Source organism: Zophobas morio, unplaced genomic scaffold, assembly GCF_036711695.1.
Source record: "Zophobas morio isolate AGI-343-1 ecotype UQ-CSIRO unplaced genomic scaffold, CSIRO_AGI_Zmor_V1 ptg000007l, whole genome shotgun sequence".
Classification (NCBI taxonomy): Eukaryota; Metazoa; Arthropoda; class Insecta; order Coleoptera; family Tenebrionidae; genus Zophobas; species Zophobas morio.
In genome coordinates, this window is record NW_026972112.1 from 5,033,397 (window position 1) to 5,050,240 (window position 16,844).

Sequence of the window (16,844 nt, forward strand, 5' to 3'; positions counted from 1 at the left end):
GACAACGAATGAAAAGTTCGTCACAATTGAGATGGGGTGGGTGGGTGGGGCTTATTTTTGTACTTTTTTTCTTAATATGTGTAGTTTCCTTTCAACAACATGTTAGGCATTTTGCAATTAAGCTCCGCCCTTCGGCTCACAACGAATAAGTTATTACAACTGAGATGTGAACGTAATTTTATTTTAAACACAAGGAACTTAAAACATTTAAAAAGTAAATCTGTAGACAAGTGTGGGGGACAAAATTTACGATTTTAAACATGTTTTCAGTTTCTTGTTTTGAAGAAAAGATATGTATATTAAGGATAAAAAAAAAACAATGGAAAACTTAAGCTCCACCCACCCACTCTATCTCAGTTGTGACGATTTTTCTTTATTCGTCGTGAGCCGGGGGAGGCGGAGCTTAATTTCAAAATCCATATTTTCCACAAATATACTACTAATAATAATTATAATGATATCATTTTAATTTTTCACTCGTAAACAATATTGTATAAAACATGTGAAAGGAGCATCATTTACTCACCTGTTTACAAAGCTCGACTTTATCCTATTCTATACTATCCACCTACTGAAGGAAACGCCGTCTAGTTGTACAAACAACTATACTACAGCCACCTTTGATACAATTGTTTGCAGACACTCCGCATACCGTAATTTACTATTTTCTGTCCGTGTTCGACGTGTCGTAACTATTGTGAGTCCGGATTATCGCGGTTCTACTGTATTAACAACCACCCGTACGTGTCTTTGTGCTAACTTACCGTCTTGTTTCAGAATTATCCACGAAAGTGGGTTCACAAGCGAAGACTTCAAACAATACCGACCGGTAGTGTATAGCAACACTATTCAATCCCTTGTGGCCATCCTGCGGGCCATGCCAAACCTCGGAATCAGCTACGGCAACAACGAGCGAGAGGTCAGTATTTTTTGTGTCTTTAATAGCGAAAAAATTCACCCGAACTATTCTCAGCGTAAAATATTGTAAAGTTTAAATTAAAAGTGCGTTCTTGCTGCTGAAATAATAAATAATTGAGTTAAAATAAGCTAGATATATTCGGAGAAACAAATATTTATATTATTAATGTTCGGGTGTTGAACGTGGCCGGAACTTTGTATGGACGAAAAAGTCAACTGGTTTACCCCGGATTTATTAGAAGCGGACACAGGTTGCACCGTTGTTTACGGGGGTATCGATTATGATAGGGGTTGCTAGTGGCCAAGTTCACATGTGGAAAGAGGCGGGTGTTACGGAAAACTTTGTTTTGGCACAATTTCTACAAGTTAGATATTTATTTGTTTTTAATATCCGGATGAGATGCCGAAATTTTCTGGTGATTTCGCAAAATGTTGTAACTTGTTTTTAAATCAAGGTAATTTAATAATAGTTATATAATTAACTATTCTGCCTGTTTATGTTATAAAACGAACATTATAGTAGTGATTTGTTTGATTGTCACTATGATTTTAAAATACTTCCTTATCTTTTATAAATACATGACATAATGGGTCTTAGATAACTATGTTTATAGAACATTATATAGATTAGGATACTAAAAAAAGTGGTCTTTGAAATTTCGAATTGGATAGAGAGATGATGTCACTCTTACTTTGTCTGACACAATGTAGGGTTCCTCTCTGTTATTTCTGTCTATTCGGAAGTTGACACACCTTGAAAAGCGCTAATTTATTTTATGGATGGTTTTTTCGTTTTATTTATTGGTCCACAAATGTTTGAATTTCATTGTAATACTTAATTAATTCCTTGAAGGATTATTTAAATTTATAGTTATGTCTTCCTTTTGATATAAATAAATGTTTCCTCTTGTCAATAAAACGTTTTCATTTATTAAAATAAACCAAGTTTGAACGTGTTGTGCCATAATGGAACAATTCTGATTCGGTGACAGGGTTTGAAGTGACCGTGACATAGAAGCTATTATTACATTGAATAAAGTTGATGAATAAATAAGCAATAAATTTATTCTACTAACGGAAATAGTAATTCTTTAAAAATTCCAATAACTTCGTTGGCAAAATTTTATTCCAATTATCCTAACACTGACTTTTTTAAAAACCAAACCCGAAACAATTAAATCCGAACGTTAAATCATTCTACACACAAAGATTTCGTAAATCCGCCTTTGTAACTTCATCTGCGCTTTCATTTTCCGAATCGACTCAATAAATAAAACTCAACACCGCCATAAAACCTGTAATAATACACTTCGTTAATTTACGAAGCGGCGTAATTGTGCGTAACCTTCGCAAAAAATGATTTGATCGGGCGCGTGTGCGTAAAATATTTATTCACTTTTTCCCTTCATTAAAGCACTATGTTCAAAGTGCACGTTCATTCACCGTGACCGAAAACCGAGATCCTCTGATTTCCACGACCTCGTTACCTGTTGCTCCACCTGGCCGGCTCTGATTCAGGCTTTTTTCGTTTTTCGCAGATCGATGGGAAGATGGTTTTCGACGTGATCCAGCGGATGGAAGACACCGAACCATTTTCCGAAGAGCTCCTCGCTGCGATGAAACGGTTATGGGCGGATTCCGGGGTGCAAGAGTGTTTCGGACGTTCCAACGAATACCAATTGAACGATTCCGCTAAATAGTAAGTTTTGTAGGGGGTTTTGCGTTTGTTAAAGTGGGTGTTTTAGTTTCCTGGATGACTTGGACCGATTAGGTGCCAAAGAATACCAACCCACGGAACAGGATATCCTCCGTACGAGAGTCAAAACGACGGGGATTGTCGAAGTACACTTTTCGTTTAAAAATCTCAATTTCAAGTGAGTGGATTTTGTTAATTCGACGTTTTATTATGCAACACATAATACAGAGAGTGAATTCTGTTTTGCAAACGAAATAAAGTGACATATGTTTGGAATTTTTGTAATTACTGTCGTGGTGTGGTAATCAGGAAATACTTTCCAATATGTATTTAGATAAAGTTTAGGTTATATGTCAATATTGATTGTTGGTAATACTTCCATAAAAAAGAAATAACGTCATGTTGCCACGAATTTCCCGTTATCTAAATCACAAGTAGAGGTATTTATGGGATTACATAACACTCTTTTAGATTAGGTAATCCACCTGCAACGGTTAACCCCAAAAAACATGTGGCGGTTTCCTGGTTCACTGTATTTTGAGTGGTCTCAGTAAAATTAACAATTTGATATTAGCTAACAAATGCAGGGAATTTGTCGGTTTTTGGTAAAATTGGTATAGTGGGGCTTCTAGGCCACTTTTGACGGGAAAAGGATATTTTTATTGTCTCGTGTTAAGCGCGCAGGAGAAAACACATGTACTTTACTCCCGTGATATGCAAATAGCTATTTGCTCAAAGCACAAACAAAATAGAGTTTCTGTTTGTAAACTGTGTCATAAAATAATCACGTGAATGAAGATTACGTGCGTTGTATTTCAAAGTTTTAAATAAAACGTAGGAAACAACTTTGTTTCAGTAGTTGCAGAACACAGATTAGTTTGAGTCAGTTTCTCGTTTATCAACTTGATTTTTACTTACCGAGTGTAAGCTCTGACTACTTTCACGTTTTTTTCGACGTTTTATGGCACCTAGAGTACGAAAAAATAGGTCCCGTTTCCCTCTGCTCTTAACAATCTGAATCTGGGAGAAATAGTAAAAAATTCGTTCCACATTTTAGTGGAGAATGATTTTCAAATTCGTTCTTTTGCTACGTTTAACAACAATAAAATCGAAAGAGACATTGAAAAAGTAAAGAATATGAAAAAACGAAAAATTGTGCTTTAAAATCGAGAAAATGAAAATTAAAAATTTAGGAAACTGAAAAAATTAAAGTTAAAGGAAAATTTATGAAAACGAATATTGAAAAATGGAGAAATTCAAAAATTGAAAAGGTAAAAAAACGAAAAACTGAAATTTCGGTTTTGCGTTGTTCTGATTTTATACTTTTTCTGTTTTCAATGTGAAAATTTTCAGTTCTTGGATTTTTCAGTGTTTCGATTTGCAGTTTTTCAATTTTCAATTTTTCACTTCTTTGGTTTTTGATTTGCAATTTTTCCAGTATTCTTTTTAAATATGTAGATAATAAAATAAGTTTGTAAAATTTTTCACTTTTTCAATTTCACGATTTTGGAAATTTTCCATTTTTCGAATTTTAATTTTTCAGTTTTCCAATCACCCAAAGTTTTTCGAATTTGGAATTTTGACGATTTTATACTTTTTGGAATTTACAATTTTTGGATTTTCCAATTTTTCGATTCATTAATGTTCTCCGATTTTTAAGTTTCTCGGCTTTTAGTTTTTCAATGTATGAATTTTTCGTTTCTTCAGTTTTTCGATTGTCCACATTTTCGCTTTTGCAGTGTTTTGATCTTTCAGTTTTCTTTCAGTTTTTCGAGATTTCAAGTTTTTCCCGATTTTGTAGTTACTCGATTTCTGAATTTTTCAATTTTTCGATTTTTCAGCTTTTCGAATCAAACAAAATTGTAAAATCAAAAATGAAGAAGTATAAATGAAAACTTTGAAAAATCTAAAAAGTGGAAATCAAGAACTTGAATTATGAAAAATTAAAAAAACATATATGCCAAATCGACCACTTTTGAACCCGACTCCTTTCGATTTTGCTAAAATTTTTTGTTTTTTTCTACCCCACTAAAGAGGTTTCTGAGAATTTTTTCAAATTGAAAAATGGCTCTTTTTTTCAAAAATTGAGTTACCGGGAAGTTTTTTTTTCAAAATTTTTGTCTTTAAATGTACTTTGCAGAAAAAAATTGAAAAAAAAATTCATGTGAAGTTCTATGAGATTTTTCAATTTTTTGAGAAAAGCCGTCAATTTCTGGAAGTCCTAATTTTTGGTTTTTTATTTATTTATTTTTTTTTTCCTAAAAAGCGCTGATTTTTCTGGACATAATCTCGTGAAAGCGGGAGCGGGCCGAATTTGTTTTTTTTTTTCAATTAAAAAGAAAAATTTTTAACTCGATTTTAACTTTTTTTATTTTGTAAAATCCAAATATTGAAAATTAAGAAAAAGAAATAGGGAAATCGGATAATTGGAAATCCAAAGATTACAATATTGAAAAATTTATAATTGGGAAATAGGGGAATTGAAAAATCAAAAATGGAAAATTTGATAAAATAAAAATTAAAAAATCGGGAAAATGAAAAGTAGAAATGAAGAACTTCACAAATTGAGGAAACGAAAAATTAAAAATTAAGAAACGGAAAAAAATTACGAAACGGAGAATTTTTTCAAAATGAAAAATGGCTCTTTTTTTCAAAAATTGAGTTATCGGGAAGTTTTTTTTCAAAATTTTTGTCTTTAAATTTATTTTTCAGAAAAAAAATTGGAAAAAAAATGTATGTGAAGTTTTATGAGATTTTTCAATTTTTTGAGAAAAACCGTCAATTTCTGGAAATCTTAATTTTGGGTTTTTTTATTATTTTTTTTTTTCTAAAAAAAAAAGCGTTGATTTTTCTGAACATAATCTCGTGAAAGCGGGAGTGGGCCGAATTTGCGTTATTTTTTTTTCAATTAAAAAGAAAAATTTTTAACTCGATTTTAACTTTTTTTATTTTGTAAAATCCAAATATTGAAAATTAAGAAAAAGAAATAGGAAAATCGGCTAATTGGAAATCCAAAGATTGCAATATTGAAAAATTTGAAATTGGGAAATAGGGGAATTGAAAAATCAAAAATGGAAAATTTGATAAAATAAAAACTAAAAAATCGGGAAAATGAAAAATAAAAACAAGAACTTCACAAATTGAGGAAACGAAAAATTAAAAATTAAGAATCTGAAAAATCAAAAAATGGAAAACTATGTTATCGAAAAATTGAAAAAGTCAAGAAACTAAAAATTTGAAAAGATTGAAATTGAAGAAAAGGAAAAATATGAAACCGGAACATTGAAAAATGAAAACATTGAAAAGTTTAAAAAATGAAAAAACCAAAAATTGTGATATCAAAAAATTGGTCAAGGGTAAATATCATAAATCCAGACTTTTCCAAAAAATTATAAAATTAATTTTGCGAATTTTTCCATTACACAATTTTGTGATGACTACATACACATTTTTGCAAGGACACGTACGTCAATTTGGATATGTGCAGTGTAATACGAAATAATAATACGATTCAAAATAAAAATATAATTTAAATAAATAATCCTTTCGTACTAAAATATTTTAAAATCATATTCCTAAATTGTGGGGAAAAGGGAGTAAGTCGTTCTGGAATGAATTAATAAATTTCATTAATTTTTTTGAGTCACCCTGTATAAGTAATTCTAAAACCTGAGTCCACTGATGGACCACAAATATAGGGTCACAATATTTTGCATATTTCAAAGAGGATTTATTAGGCAAAATTTTGAGATGACGTCATCAATTTTTTGGAAGGGGATAAACGAATAAATTTTGATTAACGATTTATCACGATTATGATAACTACGTTTTCAAAATTTCAGAGTATTCGGTTGTGCAGCATTCGTTATCCCAATTAAAAACTTTTATAAAGAACTTGAAAAAATCTTTTGAGTTTTTAGTTTTTTATTTCTTACGAGTTTGAAAAAGTCTTCAGTGCCGGAGTGTTTTTTTTTTTTTTAATTCGGGAGAGGAAAATTTTGACCTCCCTGTTTTTGAGTTAATTTTGGGACCCCCTTCTAGCCCCGCCCACACGCCGTCTCTTTTCTTTGAGGGTATCTCATTTGTTAAAATCACTTCTATCTTAGCAGGTATTAGCCCAGCCCACCCACCCCCTCTTTTCTTGGAAAGTATGTCATGTGCCAAAATCGATCTTATTTTAGCATTTGCATAATCAAATTTTATAATTTTTAGAAAAACCTGGATTTGTATTATTATATTTCAGAGGCGAGGGACATTCTGTCGAAATAACCTTCGACCATTTTTTTTTGTTTGTTTGTTTTAATTCGGGAAACTTGGGTACCCATGGTGTATTATTTTGGGAGTCCATAGAGATTTTTTTTGTAAATTATTTAAAAGAATTTTGGGAGATTTTGGTGTTCTTGTTTTGTAAAATTCTAACCTACCTGTTTTTGAGTTAATTTTGGGACCCTGTGTGTTTTTTTTTTTTTTTCTTGAAAATTTATGACAATCTTGAGGTTCTAGGTATTCCTGTTTGGAAAGAATTTCGAAGTGCTTTCCTCCAGTGTTTTTTCTTATAACAATTTAATTAAATTCTCAGAGGATACGTCATTTGCTAAAATCAGTCTTATTTAAGCAGGGTATCTCATTTTTTTGCTAAAATCACTCTTATCTTAGCAGGTACTAGCACCGCCCACCCACCCTCTGTTTTCTTGGAAGGTATGTCATTTGCCAAAATCGATCTTATTTTAGCAGGTACTAAGCCCGCCCACCCGCCCTCTATTTTCTTACAGGAACCTCATTTGCCAAAATCAGTCTTATTTTATCAGCTACTATCCCCACCCGCCATCTCTTTTCTTAGAGGGTATCTCATTTGGCAAAATCAGTCTTATCGTAGTAGGTACTAGCCCCGCCCACCACCGTCTCTTTTCTTAGAGGGTATGTTATTTACCAAAATCAGTTTTATCTTAGCAACTACTGATGACTAACTTCTACAAAAAATGATCAAAATTTGGAAACATTACGAGCTTATTTCTATGCCCAAGGCCCGGTAAATAGTCAGTGAAAAAATCCCCCCCCCCAATTGATGACGTCATCTTACTACAATTTGGTGGAATTTCATACTCCTGCACTTGTTGTCCATGAATCCGTGTTCAGTTTTTACCCCAGATATCCAGATTTTTGAAAAGAGAATCAAAATTGAACAGCAGCATTTTACAATTTAATTTTGAAATTGTGTTTGAAAAATTTCACAGTGGAGGAGCACTAAAAAATTTAGCTTTTGGAAAAGTTGCCAGAAAATGCACAAAAAAAATCTCAAAGTGCTAATTCAAAAAATGTAAAGGTTTTATTGATTTTTGAAACATTCGGTTTAAAAACCAAATTTTTTAATAATCCTGAAAATTACCATATTCAATTGGTGATCCTGCAAATATGGTAGGAATTTTCAGAAAAATGAAGTCATAAAATAATTTAATAGGGTTGGGATTCTACAAAAAAATTTTCGAAGGTGGTCGAAAAATGATCAAAAATGTCAAAGCTATGGAAAAATTGAGCTTTTGGAAAAATGTTCTAAAAATTTACAAAAAAATTTTTCATATTTTAGCATATTCTAGGTTTTACCAAACATCGAAAACATCAGATTACCACACCTAAAAAGAAATTTAAGACTAAAGTACAAGTAAATTGACAACTCACCTAGCAACAAAAATTTGATAGAAAAAAAAATACCAAACATTTGCAAAGAAAAGTGAGGGTTAAATTTCGTCTATAACTTTTTGAAACATTATCCCGAAGAAGTAGTTATCATATAATGACGTCATCAACTTTCCGGGGAGATGAGTAAGTAAATTTAAACACATTTCTAAAATTTGTAAGTTATACCAAGGTTTCAAAGAAAATCGCTTTGTTATAATAATAATAGTTGTAATATTACGTGAGTGTAAAGTTAATGAATTTTGATATGAGATGACGTCATCATTTTCTAAAGGGAAGGAATAAACAGATTTTGCTATTTTCATAATATTTTTAAAGTACAGTTAAAAATCGCCATCTTGTGGTGAACGACGCGAATTTCCCGGCAGCAAACGTCGTGGAGGATCGATGATCATGTTGGGCCACAAAATTTTATTAACACACAAAAATAGAGTCGGCGTCAATTTACTTACATTCTGAAAAAGCCTCACTGACAATTTTTATTAAACAGCAATCAGATCCGAAACAAGTGATATTTTAAGAACCAGGAATAAATTTCTGTTGATGTTCCAATTTTGCCACGAAGTGTATTATTCTGTCAATATAACTCACTTACTACCCGATGGAGTTTTAGGCCTCGCATTCGGTGTCTTTCCGACTGCACCAATCTTCATTTTGTGTCCGAGCCGAACTTAGCTCATAATACTCCACGACAATTTATTGTTTCTCGTTCCAGATTGTTCGACGTGGGCGGTCAGAGGTCGGAGCGAAAGAAGTGGATTCACTGTTTCGAGGACGTGACGGCAATTATTTTCTGCGTAGCGATGAGCGAATATGATCAAGTTCTGCACGAGGACGAAACGACAGTAAGTAGTCGAGTTTCGAAAAGAGTAATGACTTTCTTAACGACCCCGCACACACGTATGCGACCACCCCCGATAAAATGATGCATCGCGATGTTATAAATTTTCATTCGGCGTTTTCCCTAAACGCGTTTTAAGTGCCAGCAGGAAATTGGCTGCAGATAATGATAACGAATTGTGCGTTCGTTAAACGCTGGAATAGGAAATGTTTCATAACGTGATTATGTGACAGGGGTGAGTTTTATAGGCGTTTCTGCATTATTAATAGAAACGTCAAACTAATTTTAATGGAATTACATATTTCAAAGGGAGTTTTTCGAGCGAGGTTATTTCTGTAGGACGCATTCATTTTCCGAGTTAATTTGGCGTTTTTCTCATTTCATTCCCGGCTCTAAATAGCTAAATTTGATTTGTGAAGTGCCGGAGAGGGCTCTTCGGGTTTGAAGTAGCACGTTTCAGGTGACGTCATCGTTGGGAATTAATTTTTCGAGTGGGGTGGGAAAAAGGCGGGGGCGGCGAAGGCTTTTATTCACGTCATTAGAGTAATGCGGAGATATATTTGGCGGTCGCCGATTTTCGGGCAATAAAGAAATTAAAGTACTTTTCCGTCGAAGCCGTCGAGGTGTCGACGTCAAGCCGCAAGCCGCCCAGCAACCACCTTTGAAATAAACTCGATGCAGTTGAGAGGTAAATAAATAAAGCCGTTATTTGGAGAATTTTAAATATAGGTCGGGGGTTACTTGATGTCGGGACACTGTGATAATAACGTAATCGGTTATTAACATTAGCCACATTTACATTTTTAATTTTTGCGTATTATTACAATCGATCGTGGAGTTTAAACGTTTTAAAATTTATATGTTTATGCGGCTGCGGTATAAACGTTTATTGACAAGCATTTAGGGGATCTGAAAATAACGAGGTCAATGCTACATTATTTAGTACAGATGTATTCGAAAATTTGAGTGACTTGTGTAGTGTTCTGTATGCTCTACACTCTTATTTGTTTGATTTTTTTTCAATTTTCTCAGTTCTTTTGTTGTCCTCGATTACAGTTCTTTGAACGTTTTAGAACATCTTTGGACTGTCACAATTTCTTTAGTGATCTGATTTTTGATTAGAACTTTCTATAAATTTTCCCAATATCAATGATTCGTTTTCAGTCGACATTTTCATAAGATGTTACTTTAGTTCAGTCACAATTTTTCAGTCATTTAAACTAATCCTGAACTTAAATTAAAATTCCAGTGTCTCTTTTATCCAAATAGGATTCTTTCATTTTTCTCGATTTTTCTCTAACTGCAACATTTCTAACCTTAATCTTCATTGGTTCTTGATTTTTTTGTTGTGTAACGTCAGGAGTTCGTCAAGGGTCTCGATTTGAACCTATTTCTTTTTTCTTTTTAATTAGTGACATTGCAATATCGACCATTTGGAAGCAAAATTTATTTATTGATTAAGGAACCTTAACACAAGTTCCCTCTATAAAGCGTCTAATAAACAGTTTATAATAAAATCATTAGTTATTTTTAACTAACTCCTGAAAGTACTTAAGGATTTTCAATCTTCCTGACACTGAAATAAATTCGTAGAACTGAAACTTAAAGTTTAGGAAAAACGTGATCAGTTTCAGCTGGTATCACAAAAAATGTTGCTTGAAAATGTCAAAATGAACATAATTGACAATTTTTATGTTGGTTGGCAGCAGTGTTAACATGTCAGTTCACAATTGTCAGTTTTGACAATCAGGTATGTCATTATAAAATTTTAAATATGTTGCTAACGTTACAAAAATCACAATCTTTAATAGTCACCGGGTATTAAAAACTCAAACAGTCCAATTGATCACGCTGTATATACCGGGTGTCTGGAAAATGGCGGCTAAAAAATTCTTTATGACGTAGATTACGAAAAAAACGTAATTTTATAAAAGTAAAATTGGCAACACTGCACGCACCTAATGCGTGAATATCTCCAGCTTACCTTCTGATTTCTTTCTAGTACCTGCTAAGATAAGACTGATTTTGGCAAATGAGATACCTTCTAAGAAAAGAGAGGGTGGGTGGGCGGGGCTAGTACCTGCTGAGATAAGGGTGATTTTGGCTAATGACGTATCCTCTAAGAAATTTAATTAAATTATTACAAGAAAAGACACTAGAGGCTCCAAAACCCTTTCAAATTCTTTCCAAACAGGAATACCTAGAACCTCAACTTAAACTATTACAATATCCTTATTAAAACTTATTATAGTGTAATAAAATTAATTAACAATGCTAAACACAGTTCTTTGAGATATCGTTTGTATATATGTTAAAGAGGAGCGGAGGAAACATGCTGAGAACGATTTAGTAAATAAGAATCCATCAAACCTTTGAGAGGACGTGAAAGTCCAAGATTTTCATGTTTTTTAAGTAAATTATTATGATTTATTCTGTCAAAAGCTTTGAAGAAGTCCATTTATACGCAATCAACTTGACCCCGTCTATACAAAATATCACCTTGAAATTAATTATGCTGGACAGTTGATAAAGTAATGCACAGTATGTTAAAAATTTTACGATTATCTTTTTTTTTTTAATAACCTGAGCCCCACCCACCCACCCCGCCTCCATTTCAGTGATTCATTTTATCTGGTTTGAATAAAAAGTGGATCTTATACTGAACGTAAATAAAATCGTTTGAATGAAAGACTGATTCTGGAAAACGACATACCCTCAAAGAAAATAGAGGGCGGGTGGGCGGGGCTATTGCTTTCTTATAAAAGACTGTAGAAAATGTTAAACTTATCCCCGCCCACCCACTCATTCTCTAATTTTGTTCTTCTGAAATAAGAAATAAATCTTATTACAAATAGTATACCGGAAAAACTACGATTAGCCCTTCTTTTTCCTACTTTTAACAGCCTATGTTCTATTAGTTTCCATTCCCACTCTACAAAAGAACACATAAAAATTAACCCCGCCCACCCACCCCGCCTCTATTTCAGTGATTCATTTTATCTAGTCTGAATCAAAAGTGGGTCTTATACTGAATAGAAATAAGATCGTTAAAATGAGAACAGGGTGGGCGGGGCTAGTCCTTGCTAAGATAGACTGATTGCTGAGAAAATTTCAAATTTCGGATTAAAAAATTGAAATTTTGTTTAAGTTGCCCAAAAATTTACAAAAAAATCTGAGAAATAAATTTTGTCGAGCTCCATCTAAAACTAAATGTGATACGTTAATGGTCCCGAGTCCAGATTGAGGGCTAGCATCGAAAATCCTGTTTACCCAGAAATGATGGGTTTATAAATGAGAAGAATCCTAAAACTATACCACGACTGCTTTTCGAAATATTCAATTTCAAATTTGATTTTTTATAATATCGCAAACATCAAACTTTTTCTTTTTAGCAGGCACTAACCCCACCCCCTCTTTTCTTAAAGGATATCTCATTTGCGAAAATCACTCTTATCTTAGCAGGTACTAGCCCCGCCCACCCGCCCTCTTTTTTCTTAGAAGGTTTGTCATCTGCCAAAATCAGTCTTATACTGGCAGTTACTAGCCCCGCCCACCCGCCCTCTCTTATCTTAGAAGGTATCTCATTTGCCAAAATTAGTCGTATCTTGACAGCTACTAGTCCCGTCCACCCACCCTCTCTTCTAAAAGCTGCTAAGATAAGGCTGATTATGGCAAATAACATACCCTCTAAGAAGAGAGAGCGTGGGTGGGTGGGGCTAGTACCTGTTATGATAAAACTAATTTTGGGAAATGATATACAGTATAGGAAAACAGGGGCGGGTGGGTGGCTCTAGTACCTGTTAAGACTGATTTTGGCAAATGGGATACCCTCCAAGAGAAGAGGGGGTGGGTGGGCGGAGCTAGTAGCTGCCAAGAAACTCAAATCGAAAAATTGCAAAATGTAAAAATTGAAACGGAAGTGACTTCTGGTCGAAAATCGGTCGAAATTTGCATAAGATAAGACTGATTTTGCCATATCACATACTCTCTAAAAAATAGAGGGCGGGTGGGAGGGGTTAGTACTTGCTAAGATAAGACTGATTCTGGCAAATGACATACCTTGTAAGAAAAGAGAGGGTGGGTGGGCGGGGCTAGTAACCTGCTAAGATAAGACTGATTTTCGCAAATGACATCCTTTAAGAAAAGCGAGGGTGGGTGGGTGGGGCTAGTGCCTGCTAGGATAAGATTGATATTGGCAAATGACATACCCTCTAAGAAAATGAAGAGTAGAGGGTATGTCATTTGTTAAAATCAGTCTAATTTTGGCAAGTACTAGCTTTTGAGTTTTTTTCTAAGAAAATAGAGGCTAGTACCTGCTAAGATAAAACTGATTTTAGAAAATGACGTATCCTCTAAGAAATTTAATGAAATTATTAATAGAAAAGATACTTGATGGGATCAAAATCAACAAAAAAATCTACTTTGCTAAATTTCAAAAGTGCTGCAGAAATTTTCAAATTTCGTATTAAAAACTTGAAATTTTGTTGAAGTTGCCCAAAAATTTTGAAAAAAATGTGAGATAAATAAAAATCTGATAGATAAATTTTGTCCAACTCCATCTAAAGATATTATACGTTAAAGATCCCGAGTCCAGACTGAGGGCTAGCATCGAAAATTCGAAGCGATCTTGACAGTTTTATAAAGAACGTTTTTAGTAGGATTCTGTACAAAACTTGGTGGCGAAAAATTATGAAAAAAATCGTGTTTACCGAAAAATGATGGAACTATAAATGAGAATAATCCCAAGTCTATATCACCACTGGGATTTGGAGATATGTATTCGGTTTCAAAGTTGAATTTTTATAACATCGCAAGAATCACATTTTTTGACGATTTTTGAAAAAATGGTAGGAATTTTCGAAGAACTAGAGTGATAAAAAACTTCACGGAATCGAACGCAACAAAAAAACCTCCTTCACAAAATTTTAAAAGTGCTGGAGAAAAGTTCAAAAATTTCATATGTTAAAAAGTTTAAATTTAGTGGAATTGCTGAATCCAAAATTATGCTATGTTAATAATAGGGAAGAATAATCCTAAGTCAATACCACCACTGGTTTTCGAAACACAAAAAAAATCATTTTTCAAAATTTTCCAGTATTTTTTTTAACACGACAGTAGAATTTTAGCTTTTTGTTTCCAGTTCTTTAAACTTCTCGTGCACCAAATTTTTCAAAAAAACGGGGTTCCACAATTAAGTCAAAAACAACTGAGATCAGAATTGTTTGCTTCTTTTTCTTAATATATTTAGTTTTTTTCAACAACACGATATTTAAAATATGTTTCACAGGGTAATTCTTATCGAGAAATGAGGATTTTGTAATTAAGCTCCGTCTCCGACGCACAACAAATAAAAAAAGTAATCAGAATTGAGATGGGGGCGGGCGGGCGGGTTTTATATTTAAACCTTAATTCTGATTAATTTTTTATTCGTGGTGAGCCAGGGGCGGAGCTTTGCAAAATCCTAATTTCTTTGCAAGAAATTACCAAGTGACACATGTTTTAAGTATTGTGTTGTTGAAAGAAATTATATATTAAGAAAAAGAAGCCAATGGTTAAGCCCCGCCCAGCCGCCCATATCTCGGTTATGATGAATTTTTCGTTTGTTATCACATCCAGGGGCGGAGCTTAATTGCAAAATCCGTACTTGTCTAGAAAAATTTACCATTTTAAACATGCTTTTAAGTTTCTGGTTGGGAAAAAATGACTACGTATATTAAGGAAAAAGAAGGCTAAATATAAGCACCGCCCACCCGCCCTTATCTCAATTGTGATGTTTTTTTTAATCGTTCTAAATCGGAGGCGGAGCTTAATTGCAAAATCCTTATTTTTTCCAAGAAATTACCATGTAAAACATATTTTAAGTATTGTGTTGGTGGAAGAAAATTGTATAATACATATTTAGAAAAAGAAGTGAATGATCAACCCCCGCCCACCCGCCCATATTTCAGTTGTGATGAATTTTTCATTTATTATCACATTCAGGGGCGGAGCTTCATTGCAAAATCCATTTTTGTCTACAAAAGGTCGTGTAAACGTGCCGCCTCTCAAATTTGAACTATACTAAATGCCCAAAGACTAAAACTGATTCATTACAATAAAAAGAAACTAATTTATTGTGGTTAAACATCACAGTAATGTTGAAAATGTTCACAATTTTGTTCAAGGCACATGTTCACCCTCTTTTTTATTTCAAAAATGTTGTGTGATCCTTTCGTCAATGCCCATTGTTCAATTTCATCTCAGGAACTCCTGACTGCTGAGGAAATTTTGTCAGAGATGTTTGCGGATTCTGCTCGTCGTCTCAAATCATCAACAACTTCCTCAGATACTGACTTACAAGCGGTTACAGAATACACTCACTTTTCTATCAATGTTTTGTTCAACAGAATAAATCATTTTCAGTCTTCCCTTCCTAGCATAAAAACACAATTTTCGTACGCAACCACCAAGAGTTTTGAAACAACTGTTTTGTTGTTTTGAGCTTGGATGAACGAGAATTACTGTAATTCACACTTAAAAAACGTTAAAACAATAAAAACGATGACTTTAAATGGCATTAATGACAAGTGAGAGCTGTCATAATGAGGCAATCCATGGCCAACTACGCCTTTAGAATCATTTATAAAAACCCTGTAAAAAATGCAATTCTCAACCTAATTTTATAATTATAACTTATCTAAGAAACTGAAATTGTTTAATTTGTTTTGGTTCAGGAACGAAGAAATTTTTCTAGTAAGATTTACTTTCTGTACATTATTTCTGGTTAAAATACATTTTAAGCTACTTCTTACCCTCTAATAAAATGGTGTTTTGTTCCCGATGTTAAAGTTTTCGGTGCAAAAGGGTGCCATGAACTCTTCAACAGTCCAAATTTTCCAAATAAACGCTTGCTCTGAATTATCAAATTCCTTTTTGATTTTCTGCTTCCATTAATCTAACGGCTGTTAAAATACTGTTGGCTGTAATACCAACCTTTTCGTAGTGGATTTGATCTGCATTTGTCATAGTTACAGTGACATTTATAGACACCCACTTGATTTTGGTTTCGCAAAATGAAAACTTTGTGGAACACTTTTACGAAAAATTTTAACAACCAACCGTGAATTTCCTGTGTACAAGAAATTACTTTATAAATGAAAGAAGTGTTAATTACTTACATTAGCACCTGTCTAAAGGGTGCCGCCTAAACATTTTTTTTAATCGAGTGACATTTCAGCGGTCGTAAATAAACTCCGAGTTTCTGTGAATTTGCCAGTTTTTTCAATTAATTTTCAAACAGAGTAAAAATAGTAAAATAATCCTTTGTCGCTAATCTTTACAGCGAGATTTACTACCTGTCGCAAACTGGTCTGTCGTTGAGTTTGACAGCTATATTATAGTTCCTGTTTCGACAAAGCGGCACACTTTGATTCGAGGATTTATTAATATTTATAAATATTTTTTGAGTTAAAATAGCCTCAAAGTACACGTATTTCAATGTTTTTCTTGATTTATGCGGAAAAGTTATGTTCACTTTAGCACATAATGTCAAAATGACTTCGCAGCGACTATAACTAATTATATTTTTGGTGTATAAATAACAATTCATTATATCTGGTAAGTATTAATGTGACGTCATCTGCTTATTGTGCTTATCGTGCTTATTAGCTTTTGGGGTGTTGGCACAATACTATAACCAATGCTGTCTCAAGAAAA

At 33.4% G+C, this 16,844-nt stretch overlaps 1 protein-coding gene across 3 annotated transcripts in view; it reads left to right on the forward strand.

The window, feature by feature from the left end:
- Positions 1-16,844, forward strand: part of LOC135124322 (guanine nucleotide-binding protein G(o) subunit alpha) — a 100,786-nt gene that overhangs the window by 76,138 nt on the left and 7,804 nt on the right. For all 3 annotated transcript variants that reach the window (XM_064049301.1, XM_064049298.1, XM_064049299.1), the window contains exons 3-6: positions 778-919; positions 2,457-2,617; positions 2,664-2,792; positions 9,024-9,153. In XM_064049301.1, the coding sequence (XP_063905371.1) occupies positions 778-919; positions 2,457-2,617; positions 2,664-2,792; positions 9,024-9,153 (562 nt within the window). The remainder of the gene's footprint in view (positions 1-777; positions 920-2,456; positions 2,618-2,663; positions 2,793-9,023; positions 9,154-16,844) is intronic.